Source organism: Phragmites australis, chromosome 10 (assembly GCF_958298935.1).
Source record: "Phragmites australis chromosome 10, lpPhrAust1.1, whole genome shotgun sequence".
Classification (NCBI taxonomy): Eukaryota; Viridiplantae; Streptophyta; class Magnoliopsida; order Poales; family Poaceae; genus Phragmites; species Phragmites australis.
Window position 1 is genome coordinate 1,203,324 of NC_084930.1, and position 14,439 is coordinate 1,217,762.

General features: G+C 41.8%; 2 protein-coding genes across 4 annotated transcripts; both read left to right on the top strand.

The window, feature by feature from the left end:
- Positions 1–1,662: 1,662 nt before the first annotated feature.
- On the top strand, positions 1,663–5,755 carry LOC133883405 (protein LAZ1-like). 2 transcript variants are annotated; one of them, XM_062322724.1, is made up of 9 exons: positions 1,663–2,038; positions 2,341–2,685; positions 2,794–2,855; positions 2,973–3,081; positions 3,163–3,347; positions 3,429–3,517; positions 4,216–4,477; positions 4,619–4,870; positions 4,985–5,755. In XM_062322724.1, exons 3-9 carry the CDS (start codon positions 2,832–2,834, stop codon positions 5,318–5,320), a joined length of 1,257 nt encoding a protein of 418 aa, XP_062178708.1. In that variant the 5' UTR covers positions 1,663–2,038; positions 2,341–2,685; positions 2,794–2,831; the 3' UTR covers positions 5,321–5,755. The 2 variants fall into 2 exon arrangements, with proteins under 2 accessions (XP_062178708.1, XP_062178707.1); XM_062322723.1 differs by having other exon boundaries at positions 2,794–2,850.
- Positions 5,756–6,824: 1,069 nt separating this feature from the next.
- Positions 6,825–12,841, top strand: LOC133931214 (1,4-alpha-glucan-branching enzyme, chloroplastic/amyloplastic-like). Of its 2 annotated transcripts, none has more exons than XM_062378052.1 (14): positions 6,825–7,030; positions 7,135–7,203; positions 7,531–7,738; positions 7,838–7,907; positions 8,294–8,563; positions 8,680–9,586; positions 9,880–9,996; positions 10,205–10,267; positions 10,810–10,917; positions 11,398–11,499; positions 11,698–11,765; positions 11,861–11,942; positions 12,054–12,170; positions 12,269–12,841. In XM_062378052.1, exons 1-14 carry the CDS (start codon positions 6,929–6,931, stop codon positions 12,512–12,514), a joined length of 2,529 nt encoding a protein of 842 aa, XP_062234036.1. In that variant the 5' UTR covers positions 6,825–6,928; the 3' UTR covers positions 12,515–12,841. The 2 variants fall into 2 exon arrangements, with proteins under 2 accessions (XP_062234036.1, XP_062234037.1); XM_062378053.1 differs by having other exon boundaries at positions 7,537–7,738.
- The last annotated feature ends 1,598 nt before the right edge of the window (positions 12,842–14,439 follow it).

Genomic DNA, 14,439 nt, shown 5'->3' on the forward strand with positions numbered 1-14,439 from the left:
TTTATCAATTACTTCTAAACCGTTTGTCCGAAATGAGCAAGACTGGTGCTAACGGAAAGATATCGATGAGATCTAACTTTCGTGTTAACCATATGGTCGAATTCGACACTAATTAAACCTTGAATTCAAATTAATTTGTTGCACGCTAAACGGATTACTGAAACACTAATCCGACGACAAAAACAACCGACCGCAACTATCTACAAGCGTCTAAGTAATATGAAGAGGTCACCTTGGGAGCGAAATTGCAAATCAATGACGAAATCCGATGAACTCGCGAAAAAAAAAACTTCTTGTCCCTTCTTCTTCTTCCTCCTCCTTCACTTTCCTCTCCTTGCTCATTTCTTCTTTTTTCTTTTCCTTCCTTCCTTTTCCTTTCCTTTTCTTGGCCGGTGGGCCCCTTCTTCTCTCTCCCTGCCTTCAGTAAGCCCCTTGACCCAACCTCCTCCCTGTGCTCCCCCCAGCCTACGGCCTCCACTAGCATCACCCGATAGCAGGAGGTCACATAACATAGTGTGTCGGGTGACCGGGGTGGCGCAGAGGTGAGCGGCCGAGGTGGTGTGGTGACGAGCAGTCGAGGTGGTGCGACGACTGGTAGGGCGGCGGGTGGCGAGCTTGACCGGGGTGGTAGGGTCTAGGGTTTGGGTGGAGATGGGTGGTAGTCGGACGAGCGACTGGGTGGAATCGGGTTAAGGACTGATCCCATCTTTTTTTTTTCTCCCAACCAATGATCTATACTTGTTGGGATCACTACGACTTTATCAAGTGCTCAAACAGAACGTTAGGTAGCAAAACAGAATCGTCTCGATACGATTTTCACGTTCATAGTCTTTGATCGTCCATCCAAGTAACGAATCACGAAGTCTACGTCTGAATTTCTAAAAATCCTCAGGTATTACATCTATAGAGTTAGATGCGTGAAACATGCAGCATGTTTCAGTGTGTCTCGCGCTCATTTGTTCCTGGTCCCGTTTTCATGTGTTTGAGGTGTTGTCCTATATTAGAAAGGCGGACACAAAATTATGTCTATTAACTTAAGCATGACACAGTCATTTTCCTGTTGGTCATGTTGTGCAGAAAGCCTCTTAAGTCACAATCATGTTTCTTGCTTAATTAAGCTGGCATTATTTTAAGATCAGCACAGTGTTAAACCCAGGCTACGTTCACGTGTCTTGCATTTGACCACATTTTTCTACAATTTAACTGATTTTATCTCCTGTCCTAAATATCTTCTGCTTTTTAAATGCTTTTCTCTATGCTCTGAACAATCAAACATTCAAATGCGTCTAAAAAGTAGCAATGCTACCAAGAGGCTCATGACGGTGTGTGGGGTATCGATTCAAAACCGGAGCCTTTTCAGCCTGAAGCGGTCGTCTGCAACTCGGAATAGTACTAGTAGTTTCTGAATTTTATTTAGCAAACAGGCACAAGGAAATTTGCTATTGGACTACTCGTCTCAAATGACGTGTCAAGATGGCGCTAACTAAAAAGTTTTACTCGTCTCAAATGACGTGTCAAGACTGTGCTGACTGAAAAGTTTTACACGGAATTTTGTAGTATTCAGTATTCACAACCCCCAAAACCTACTCTAGTCTTCAAACACGAATTGTACGCAACTGTGCTGTAAATTTTCGTTAAGATTGAATTGGGTGCTTCCTATTGCTTGATTTGAGAACAGAAGCAGAGGGCCAAGAGAGCGCTCGAGACACCAAAACAAAAACCAATACGTTGGAAGCATGTGAGAGAAAGAAAATCAAAGTCGGCGCACCTTTCTCACGTGTGTCGTCACAGATCGGCATCCCCATCTCCCTGAAAACTACGATTCCACCTCGTAATCTGCTCTAATCAACTTCAACGCCTACTCCTCTCCCAATCCCAACCCTGAGCCCCGTTTTTTATTTGTTTTTTTTTATGCGCTAATCGATTGGACTCTCCGATTGCGGAGTCTTGCTCTCGCTAACCTTGCAATCTCCTGGTGGTTGGTATCCGTTGATCCCTCCTGCATTGGTTTGCTCCCTGCTCAGATCCGATCCTCTAGGTTTGTATGTTTCGTCCCGTTCCTCTTCTTGATCCAAAGATAAAGCTGCGGTGCCTGTGGGGTTGGATCGATGTTTGACTCAAAGTTGCCGCCTTTTGCTCCCAAGTTCATCCAATTGCTTGATTTTTGGCGTCATCTTCGATCTTTGATGGGAATTGGGCGGAAAGCTATGTTTTTTCTGTTTGCTTCATTCATGTGCTTAGATTTTCCCAAGTTAAACCGTGCTCTTCATTTGAGTTCTGATGAAGGATTCGTCCTTGCTGGTCCATCTGATCTCATCTCTTTCCTTTTTGTGCTTGCAGGTGAAGACAGGCGGAAGAACAGAAAGCTACTGCCTTTCGGTGGCTGCTTGTTCCAAAAGGAAACTAGTACCAGCTGGGGGTTGTGAATTATGATGCTCTATGAACTGGAACAGAAGAAGGTTGTGCGTGTATTGGCTACCAAGGGGGCACAATTTGAGTACAACAGGAGCCGCGGGACTTAGAAAAGAGAGGGCGATGGAGTTGAACGAGCAATTGTTCGCAGTTCTCACCAGCTATGCGCTGCCTCTTTGGGCTACAATCATTGCCGGGATTTTCGTCGTGGTCTCGCTCTCGCTGTCCCTATTCTTGCTGTTTAATCATCTGTCAGCATACAAAAATCCGGAGGTTGTGATCGCTATTTCTAATTTGAATCAACAAAGTGATAAATTGTTAGAGCTGTGTTTCACTTGATCTTCTCACTCTTTGGTGCTGCATCTGTGTTAATCTTTTCAGGAGCAGAAGTTTCTTGTTGGTGTCATTCTCATGGTGCCATGCTATGCAGTCGAGTCGGTAAGGTGCTCTGTTGCAGCTTTGTTCAAGAGATCTATACACTTGCAGTATTGGATGAGATTAATTTATCTGTTCAATTTTTTTTTACTACATTGCTTAACATTTTATGAGAACTCTTGCAGTACATATCATTGGTAAATCCGTCAATAAGTGTTGATATCGAGATTCTGCGAGACGGTTATGAGGCCTTTGCTATGTACTGTTTTGGGCGGTATCTAGTTGCCTGCTTAGGTACTCATTCAAGAAGTCTCCGTTCTGAAGTTGTTATCCATATCTTAATCCTTCTATATAATCTTTTTTTGTTCATGCTAGGTGGGGAAGATAGGACAATTGAATTTCTGAAGAAGGAGGGCAGTTCAGGTTCTGATGTACCACTTTTAGGCCAAGCATCTGAACAACGATATGTGAACCATCCTTTTCCAATGAATTACCTGCTGAAACCATGGCCTCTTGGCGAATGGTTCTACTTGATCATCAAGTTTGGGCTAGTTCAGTATGTATGTGGCTCTTTATCTCCCAACCCTTGTTCAGTATGTCATAGAAATTCAAACCAATGCATTTTCCTGGTCCTGGGACAGGTGATAATAAAATCAATATGTGCTATCCTTGCGGTGATTCTTGAATCCTTTGGAGTGTACTGTGAAGGAGAGTTTAAGTGGAACTGTGGGTAAGAGACATATACACATTCAACACATTGATCCTTTCACCTAACAATTCTTGCACAGGCTTGTCTCATTATGCTATGTTGTTACTGTGATATTATTTTGTTGTCAGTTCTTAATCCAAACGCATTTGTGCTCGTTTTCTTTTAAACTGTTGGCCTGCATGTACGTATCATACTGTTATATCACTTGGTGTATCATAGATTCAGTTGTCCTGCACCTATAGTCCAGTTATGACTTGCAACTTTCATGTACCATATATGCCGAATTATTTGCTAGATTTCATGGCCTATTACATTATTGCCTTGAATGGCCTGATTTCTTGTGTTTTGTGTCGTGTTAGATGACTCTCACAAGCTGCACACATGAATTTGGTAACACTGCACTGGATTGGGTTACAGTTTGTGTTTGCATCTAATTTATGGTGGTTTGACCCTCCTTGTCTACCACGTCTTGTAGTTCTTCTAGGGATGCCCCATCCTGTATTGGAATAAATCTATACATAACTCAGGTTTTTGTCTAAAATTGTGCACTTTTTGAAACTATAGGGTTTTTGTTGTTTCTTTGTTTTCCCTGTCCTCTCTTTACATATTATCTTTTGTTGGACATGTGCTAGCATTGGTGAACTTGTTCATGCATCTGATGATGTAGGAGTTCAAACATATTTGTCTTGCCCCTACTGAGCTATTGACTTGTCTACCAGGTACTCTTACACGGCTGTGGTTCTCAATTTCAGTCAGTCATGGGCCTTGTACTGTCTCGTTCAGTTTTATGCTGCCATAAAGGATGAGTTAGCCCATATAAAGCCTCTTGCAAAGTTTCTGACATTCAAGTCTATTGTCTTCTTAACATGGTGGCAAGGTATAGCAATCGCATTGCTCTACAATTGGGGCTTGTTGAGAGGCCCCATAGCTCAAGAGTTGCAGTTCAAGTCCAGTATTCAAGATTTTATTATCTGCATAGAGGTGATCAATTCCTACTTTACCTTTTCATTCATGGGTGACCATTTTGGAACCTTTGCTGTATGAGTCAACATTTATGCATGCTTGCATTTCTAAGGTTTATTTGAAATAAACCCTAAAAACGGGTTCTGTATTCCGATGCAGATGGGTGTTGCATCTGTTGTCCACCTGTATGTCTTCCCTGCGAAGCCATATGAGCTAATGGGTGATCGTTTCACTGGAGGGGTTGCAGTTCTTGGAGATTATGCTTCAGTCGACTGCCCTCTAGATCCAGATGAAGTTAAGGACAGCGAGCGCCCAACCAAGTTTAGGCTTCCCCAGCCAGATGATCATGTGAGGTGTTCCACAGCCATAAAAGAAAGCGTTCGTGACGTTGTACTTGGGGGCGGTGAATATGTACGGAAAAATGTTTATTCCTTGCTACTACCTTCATCAGTTTTACTTGAAATATGTTTTTTTTTTTACCTATTTTAGTTAAACTGAAATATCATATTTGACTGGATATCACAGATTGTCAATGACTTGAAGTTCACTGTGAACCATGCGGTGGAACCGATCAACGAAAAGCTGCACATGATATCCCAGAACATCAAAAGGCACGAGAAGGAAAAGAAGAAGAAAACAAACGATGATAGCTGCATTAATTCGCCAACATCCTTGAACAGGGTGATCAGCGGGATTGATGACCCGCTCCTGAATGGGAGTTTGAGTGACAACAGTGGTCCCAAGAAGGCACGGAGGCAACGTAGGAAATCAGGGTATGCAAGCGCAGAGAGCGGTGGAGAGAGCAGCGATCACGGCTTAGGTGGGTATGAGATCCGAGGACACAGATGGATTACCAGGTAGTAACAGTTAAAGCTCAGTCTGTAACAAGGTGAATTTCTTGCTAAAGCTGGCTTTTTCTTGGCTGCCAAAAGGCGGTAATCGAACCAACCAAAGGGACGACAAATCTCTAGTGTGGTTCAGATGTAAGATCTCTGTCATGATTCTGCAGCGCGGCAAATTGAGATGAGCAATCAGTCTGTTGATTCTTTCAGCTGCCGAGGTCTTGATCCTGTTTTTAAGATGACAAGCTTACAGCAAGTGTTGGAAGCAATGTGCCTGTACATCATCGTTATCTTATGGAACATAGCTAGTTCACACAGCATCACTTGTAAAGTACAGACTAGACCGAATTATAGAAAAGAAGAAAGAGAATATAGATGTTTCTATGTTGAGGCCTGAGATGTTCTGGCAGCCCTGTGATTTTTTGCTTTCGTTGATGTTACCATTTCACTGCTCGTTCTTCGATTGTGTGATTTTGAGGAGGGCCAGGTCAGATCAGATCGTCATCATACTATGCTTAATTGTGTGACTCCATCGACAAATGAACTGAAGATAGGACTCTGTCCATGATGTGGCACTTTTTAGCTTTCTGACTTGGAGTGAGTACTGTCTTTATTTCTCCAAGCAAGCAAGCAAGCGACAGTGTACATTATGCAATCTTCATCTCCCACGTGGCCACACAGCCAGAAAAGCAGAAAACCTCTCGTTTTACGACAGATGATCTGATGATCACACGAGTATTTCACTGCACCATCTACTTTACACGTCCTCATCCTCATCACTGGAGCCGGCTAAAAGCCTGAGGATAGACGATCATTTGGTTTTCACTTACAAGAAACTACAAGCTCGTTTGTCTGATTAACAGCCACATCTCATACGATGCAGATGAGTTTGTCTCTACGTTTAAACACTAACCACTTTAATTTGTTAGAAAAGCTACACATGTAAATCCAATGCCAGAATGGAAAGCAGCTTTGGTGCTACCAGTTAGGCCCTATTTGCTTCATCTTCTGTTGGCTTTTGCTATTTAAAAGTAGAAAGTTGAATCAAACAGTCCGATAGAAACTAATTTGGAGAAGTTTTTTAGATTCTGAGTGATGATATTACGAGGGGTATTACATATATTATACATTTTATCCGTATCAAAAGCCAATTCAAAAATAATTTAAAAAAAAAAGCTCAATCCAACCAAATAGTTCCTTAGAATAATACTGATCCAGTTGCACAAGCCATAGTATCATCGTACAAATTTTGCACCAATTTGAAACGTAATTATTTGTCTGTATTTTTCTTCAAAATAGCTTTTTTTTGGCCTCTTAAGTCTTTGCCTCAATTGTGAGGAGGGACCACGTGCAGGCCGAAAAAAGCCAGTCGGGCCAAAAGCGCCCGGGCTAGTTCTGGCCGTCCACGTGGCGCGGCGGGCCCGCAGGTCTGCCTCCTCCTTGTCGCTTCCGCAGCGGCCGAGAGAAGAAAGAACGGTGAGGGGAGAAGGGGCCAAGAAAAAAAACCACGCCTTGATTGCTCTAGACGCGACGCCGCACAGCACAGCACAGCACGGGAAGAAGACGCCTGCCTCCGGCGCCCGCTATAAAGCTGCGCCTGACAAAATGGGACTCATCCGCCTCCGCAATGCTGTGCCTGACGTCGTCGTTTTCCTCGCCGTCTCCTCTCCTCCCGCCGCCGCGGCTCTCGCCCGCGCCCGCTGATCGGGCGGCGGGGCCAGGGATCGTGGTGAGCTGCAGTGATTCAGGGTGTTGCTTCATTTCTTCTTCTTCTTCTTCTTGGGTGGTTGGGTGGTTTATTGATGGTTGTCTCTGGATGTGGTGGTTCCGCAGGGTGGCAGCAATGCGCGCCTGAGTGTGGTGTCTGTCCCGTGTTCGGCTCGCCGCTCGTGGCCGGTCAAGGTAAGTCTTTTGCTCAGATTGGGAGGCATGAGGCCCTGTTCTTGCAGGGAAAATGGAATTCCATGATCATTACAGAGAAAATTATAGAGAAAAAACATTGGAATTTGTCTATTCGAATACTGTTTCGGGTTTGGGTGAAACTAGACTGTAATTTGCTAGTGTTAACCTGTTTTATGAAGTGAATCGGATTTAAGTTAAATTTCTTCAAATTTTTATGGCTGATCGTCATCTGCTAGTAGTGTGCAGGGACCAATTGCTACATTGTGATGTAGTAGTAGCTTCTGTTGCCGTGCAATTCTAAATCTGACTGCCATGTGTAATTGCAAGGTGAAGAGCAAATTTTCCTCTTCAGTGACTGCGCAAGAAAATAAATCTATGGCAACCGCTGAAGAGGATGTTGACTGTCTTCCTATATATGAGATGGACCCGAACTTGGAGGAATTCAAGGACCATTTCAGCTATAGGATGAAAAGATACCTTGACCAGAAATGTTCAATTGAGAAAAATGAGGGAAGTCTTGAAGAATTCTCTAGAGGTTAGGTTTAGCTCATGCATTCAGAATAGCATTTATAGCATATTGTATAAATTACTACTTTCTTTGCATCATCTAGCTTTCTGGTTCCATATTTTGCAGGCTATTTGAAGTTTGGGATCAATACAGATGGTGATGCAACTGTATATCGTGAATGGGCACCTGGTGCACAGTAAGTTCTAATGTTATCAAGCTAATACTTGTTAATGACCTTGCATTAATGTTAGATATACTGACGGATTGCTACATCTATTCGCTTTGTTTGTGAAGATATGCTTTGTCTAATAGCAACTCAGAAAGTTAATGATACAGCACTAGAGACTATCAATGCTTGGGACAAAAAAACTGCTTGAGATTCCACTCTTGTGCAAGACTATCATGTCTCAGCTGTTAAGTGAAGCATCACCGTTAGATCATGATCTGCTGAAGAAATTAAGAAAATGTTTTCCTTTTTCTGATTGTGGTTGTGATTACTTAATGCTGATATTTTTATATGAAATACCTACCTCCTAATTGATTAATGAATTTGACTTGGAAACTTTTACTTTATGGATGAAGGGAAGCACAGCTTGTTGGTGACTTCAATGACTGGAATGGTGCGAACCACAAGATGGAGAAGGATAAATTTGGTGTTTGGTCAATTAAGATTTCCCATGTCAACGGGGAACCTGCCATCCCTCACAATTCCAGGGTTAAATTCCGCTTTAGACATGGGGATGAAGTATGGGCTGATCGAATTCCTGCATGGATTCGTTATGCAACTGTTGATGCTTCTAAATTTGGAGCTCCCTACGATGGTGTCCATTGGGATCCTCCTGCTTGTGAAAGGTCTACTTCTACTGCCTTCAAACCACATTGTAACATAAGCAATAAATCTTAGCAAAAAAACAACAACAATAAAACATGTGACAATATCATGATACTTTTTACCTTCTGTTCCGCAGGTACGTGTTTAAGCATCCTCGGCCTCCAAAGCCTGATGCTCCACGTATCTATGAAGCTCATGTGGGGATGAGTGGTGAAAATCCAGCAGTAAGCACATTCAGGGAATTTGCAGACAATGTGTTACCCCGCATACGAGCAAACAACTACAACACAGTTCAGTTGATGGCAGTTATGGAACATTCTTACTATGCTTCTTTTGGATATCATGTGACAAATTTCTTTGCAGTTAGCAGCAGATCAGGCACACCAGAGGACCTCAAGTATCTTGTTGATAAGGCGCACGGTTTAGGGTTGCGAGTTCTGATGGATGTTGTCCATAGCCATGCGAGTAATAATGTAACAGATGGTTTAAATGGCTATGATGTTGGACAGAGCACCCAAGAGTCCTATTTTCATACAGGAGATAGGGGCTATCATAAACTTTGGGATAGCCGGCTGTTCAACTATGCTAATTGGGAGGTCTTGAGGTTTCTTCTTTCTAACCTGAGATATTGGATGGACGAATTCATGTTTGATGGCTTCCGACTTGATGGAGTTACATCAATGCTGTATCATCATCATGGTATCGATACGGGGTTTACTGGAAATTACAAGGAGTATTTCAGTTTGGACACTGATGTGGATGCAGTTGTTTACATGATGCTCGCAAACCATTTAATGCACAAACTCCTGCCAGAAGCAACTGTTGTTGCTGAAGATGTCTCAGGCATGCCAGTCCTTTGCCGGCCAGTTAATGAAGGTGGAGTTGGGTTTGACTATCGCCTGGCAATGGCTATTCCTGATAGATGGACTGACTACCTGAAGAACAAAGATGATTCTGAGTGGTCAATGGGTGAAATAGCGCATACTTTGGCTAACAGGAGATATACTGAAAAATGCATTGCATATGCTGAGAGCCACGATCAGGTACAGGCATATGCTTTTTCTTTATGGGCTATACTATAAGGACCTTTATTTAGATGTTGTAAATTAATTATTTTATTTCCTTGTGGGGTAGACAAATAACACATGGGGTGATGGTCTTTTAATATCTTTTAATCAGACAATATTATATTTTATCATATTTTCATTCTGATAGCTAGTAACTGCATTAATTATTCTTAAAAATTTACCAGGCCCTCCGAAGCATGTCTAACAATTTGCAGTTACATGCTATCATTTTATATTCTACTGGAAATTAATTTCACACAAATTTTCAGTCTATCGTTGGCGACAAAACTATAGCATTTCTTTTGATGGACAAGGAAATGTACACTGGCATGTCAGACTTGCAGCCGGCTTCACCTACCATTGACCGTGGGATTGCACTCCAAAAGGTTCCATTTCTCCTCAAGTACTGGTGAACTTGGTTTTATATGATGGAAAATCTCGTTCTATGCACCAGACCAATAAGACAAAAGGCAATGGAATAGGTCGAAACTGTGATTGAACCAGCGGCATGGAACGGATTTTTCCTTACAAGATTCTTGAATTCGTTCCGGCTCCTCCTGATATATTTTTCTTATTGTGTTCTAAACATTCCAGATGATTCACTTCATCACAATGGCCCTTGGAGGTGATGGCTACTTGAATTTCATGGGGAATGAGGTGAAACCTTAGTGGTCTATTAAAAAACCATTTCCCGTTAGTGAGCTTTAATGTACCATTGTACCCTTTCATTTTTTTTTCCTTTTTGCATTTTGAGGGTTTCACATTCAAGGTTGAACCTCTGCTTTCTCTGCAACCCAACTGAAGAATGGCTATTTCCATGATTATTATTAGTCCGAAATAATGTTTGTCTTTGCGCATAATATGTGGTCTGTTTATTGCTAGTAATCCTCTTGTGACTTGGCCAATATATATGTACAACATGGCATACATGTGACACTTTATTGATCAAAAGATATATTTTATACTGATATTTTCTCTTAAGTGCCACAAACATCTTATAGAGATATTACCAAGTCTGTTATCTGTTATCATGCTGGAAATAAAAACAAGTATTTCGTACACTATCTATGTTTGTTTTAGCACATGAGAGACCTTCGACAAAGTTCCTTGCACAAAATGGACAGCTACATTTCATTCCTTATATCTTTCTTTTAACTAATAGTGATGTGTGTTTAATTGATTGTGCAATTACCTTCTAGTTTGGTCACCCAGAATGGATCGACTTTCCAAGAGAAGGCAACAACTGGAGCTATGATAAATGCAGGCGCCAATGGAGCCTTGTTGACACTGATCACCTGCGGTACAAGGTTATGTCTATGGATACAACCCTTAATATTTTTCTGTTTTGCTATCATTTTAGGCTCTCTTCCATCATTACTTTTCCTCTATCACTCTTTCTCTGTACTAGCTATTTGTAGTGGGTTCCATCTCAGTTTTACATTGGGTTCAGTTTCAAATGTGCCTTTCCACACTTTGTTAAGCCTGCATGGTACAGTAAATTGCACAAAACCAGTACTTGTTGTTCAATACGCTGATCGCGTTTGGCCTGTGAAAACCTACAATTTTTATTGACCCTTGCATATTACAAATGTGGAATACATTGTTTCCATGCATTGATTGGTATGGCATTTCCTGAACTCCATTTTGAAGATCAAGTAATGTATTTTTCAATGATTGATTGTTTTGTTGAAAGAAATTAGTTTTATTCTGTCCGGTCTTTCTACCTTTCATCTTTGTAATTTATCTCGGCTGACGTCAAATTTTCTCATTGCTCTAATGTTAAACAGTACATGAATGCATTTGATCAAGCAATGAATGCACTTGATGAGAGATTTTCCTTCCTTTCATCATCAAAGCAGATTGTAAGCGACATGAATGAGGAGGAAAAGGTAATAACTAGAGAATATTTAGTACGGGAGCTTGTTGCACCAATTATTTCTTTCTTAGGAAGAATAGTAACTCTGACTTGCTTGTGTGTTCTATTTTACTGAGCAAGGGAGGTCTTCTTCAGGAGTCCCTTACCATTTGATGTGCATCATTTTTTTTCCTTAAAATGCACTTTTCATTTAATTTCTACTTCCTTTCAGGTTATTGTCTTTGAACGTGGAGATTTGGTTTTTGTTTTCAATTTTCATCCCACAAATACTTATGAGGGGTAACTGACCTATTGCAAGCTGTGCCTTTTGAAAGTTCTTTTTGCCCATTGTCTAATGTGCTTAATATCATCTCCACTTTGTAAATAATATGCAGTTACAAAGTTGGATGCAATTTGCCTGGGAAATACAGAGTAGCACTGGACTCTGATGCTTTGGTCTTTGGTGGGCATGGAAGGGTAAGTAATGATGATAGATGCTGGAAAAATGTTTTTCCCCTCCTGTAATTGGTGCCATCAGAATTGTATCAGACTGTCGTATTTTCAAGATTAATTTCTGTTATGCCACAGGTTGGTCACGACGTGGATCACTTCACATCACCTGAAGGAGTACCAGGAGTACCTGAAACAAACTTTAATAACCGCCCTAACTCGTTCAAAGTCCTTTCCCCACCCCGCACTTGTGCGGTAATGTTCATTTATCAACTACGCTTTTTTGACTGATGGACAAAATGCTATCTGTCGCAGTGCAACATCAGTACCTCACAAAACATTTTTGCTATCAGGCTTACTACCGTGTGGATGAAGAGGCTGAACAGCTTCATAGTAAAGCAGCAACAACTGCTGAGAAGATTTCTCCAGAGTCCATTGATGTTGATGCTACTCCCGTCAAAACGCCTACGACCGAAGAGTCTGAAGAACCAACCGATGGGGAGGCAACATCTGGTGGCAGTAAGGGTTCAACCGAGGATGATTCTGGCAAGAAGGGAAGGAAGTTCGTGTTTCGGTCCTCTGATGAAGACTCCAAGTAAAGCACCAGATCCTTAATCAGGACTGGCTGCTGGTGCTCCTGTAATAGTTCTGCTCTATAGCCCATAGTGGACCGGTGGTATTGTAATAGTGTTGTTCAAATTCTGGCTTGGCTTGGATTTGGTATTGGTTCTTTAGCTGTAGGTCACCGAGTACTGCATGTACAGTTCTCCAGAAAAAAGAGAAGGGAATAATCTGGGATAGTGTGTGTGGACAGAGAAGCCATGGCCTTCACCTGGATCTTGGCCAACTATGGCTGGCTACATGTGATGTGCCCGATATGTAATATAGCAGTTTCTGTCCAGAATAAAACCTTAGGTTTGTTTGCATTTTGTACTGCCTGCCTTGATGAAAATATATCTAATGTCAGTCTGTTTCTGAAGCGAAGAAGTGAGGAAGCTTCTCACTCCCTTTTTCCTGTCTTGTTCACGTTTCAGCAGGTCACACTGGCTTTCAGCTCCACTCAGGCTCAGGTGGCATGCTGTCACACACAGAGAGGCATCGACCTTTTCATGTCTTTTTTTTTTCTCTCCTCCAACTAAAAGATCACTAACGACCTTCTTGCAGGTAAGGTCTTCCTCCACGATGCAAGAGCAAGGCCAACCATCATCATTCACAGCACTGAGGTGACTGACCCACCAACAAACAGCAGCCTCTCTCTCTCTCAGCAGTCAGCACAAAACAGAGGACATGCAGTAAGTATGCATCTTTCAAGACTTGGACTGCTTCAAAGAACAGAGCTTCTCTTTTCGTTGTGTGGTGATTGGTGAGGCTGAATGTCACTGCAACTGGATGCAATGCAACCATGGACTTGACTCTTAGCAGCAAGATCGATCAGCAACGACTTGTGCAGCAAGGAGCTAGCTGATCGAAGAACCGGTCCAATTGACGTGGATGGCTCCAATTCCATTCTCAAGTCTTCCTGTCTTGATTTATCTGGTACTGCACTACAGCTCATCTTGTGTCTCCAGTCTCCTAGCACCAGACGATTCTACGCTTGTCACACTAAAAAATCATGCCATACTACTTTCTTTTTGTTCATGGTATGATTCCTTTTCAAGCACAAAAAATAAAGATATGCCGGCCAATGTTTTGCTTTAAATTCCTCAAGGTTGCTGCGACGAACTATCATCACTGGCACTGCATCATGAACTGGTACTGATTAAAGAAAAACCTGATGTAAACGAGATGTTCAGATAAGACTGCAAACTTACTGCATGTTTTGTTTTTCTGGGAGTAATTACTGAATGTAAATTCTGTCAGTCACCAAAAGAATCAACTAGGAATTTTCGTCATTCACTCAGTTATTTCCTTGTCGAGGACTGAGGAGATCGTGCCAAGGTTGCTTCATAGGAAGGTACAAATTAACTAAAGGTGCAAAAAAGGCTATTGATATAGCTCCTTTTCAAATTTCAACATGCACACACTGTTAGTGTCCAGAGTCCAAGCGGGTCCATATATAGTTGCAAATGCTAAGGTACCTGAAAAATGCAACCACTTTAGCCAACCGTTAGTCTCTTTTTCGCAGCAGCAGCCAAATTATCTGCAATGATTTTCTACTTGGAAAGTAATTTCGTCAAAAAGGAGAATAATTTCAAGACTTGGAACAATTCAACACGGTTTTAGAGAGAGAGAATAGATTGAGAAAGAGAGAATTGGAGATATCTGAGGAGAGCACCATCAGGAGGAACCTCATCATGTCCTCTTCTTGGAATTTCTTGTGAAAGTCATGAACATGCATGACTGACGGATACACAGAACGAATTGGACTGTCAGGACGTCAAGCCATCAATTATCTTGTTGAAGATACATATCATACTGGAAACTTACTATGCTTATGAGGCTTCTTGGACTTAACCATAGTCTTTACCAGTTCAACGTATTTGTCAAAGTAAAGCCATCGATATCAAGAGGAACTCTACGAGGT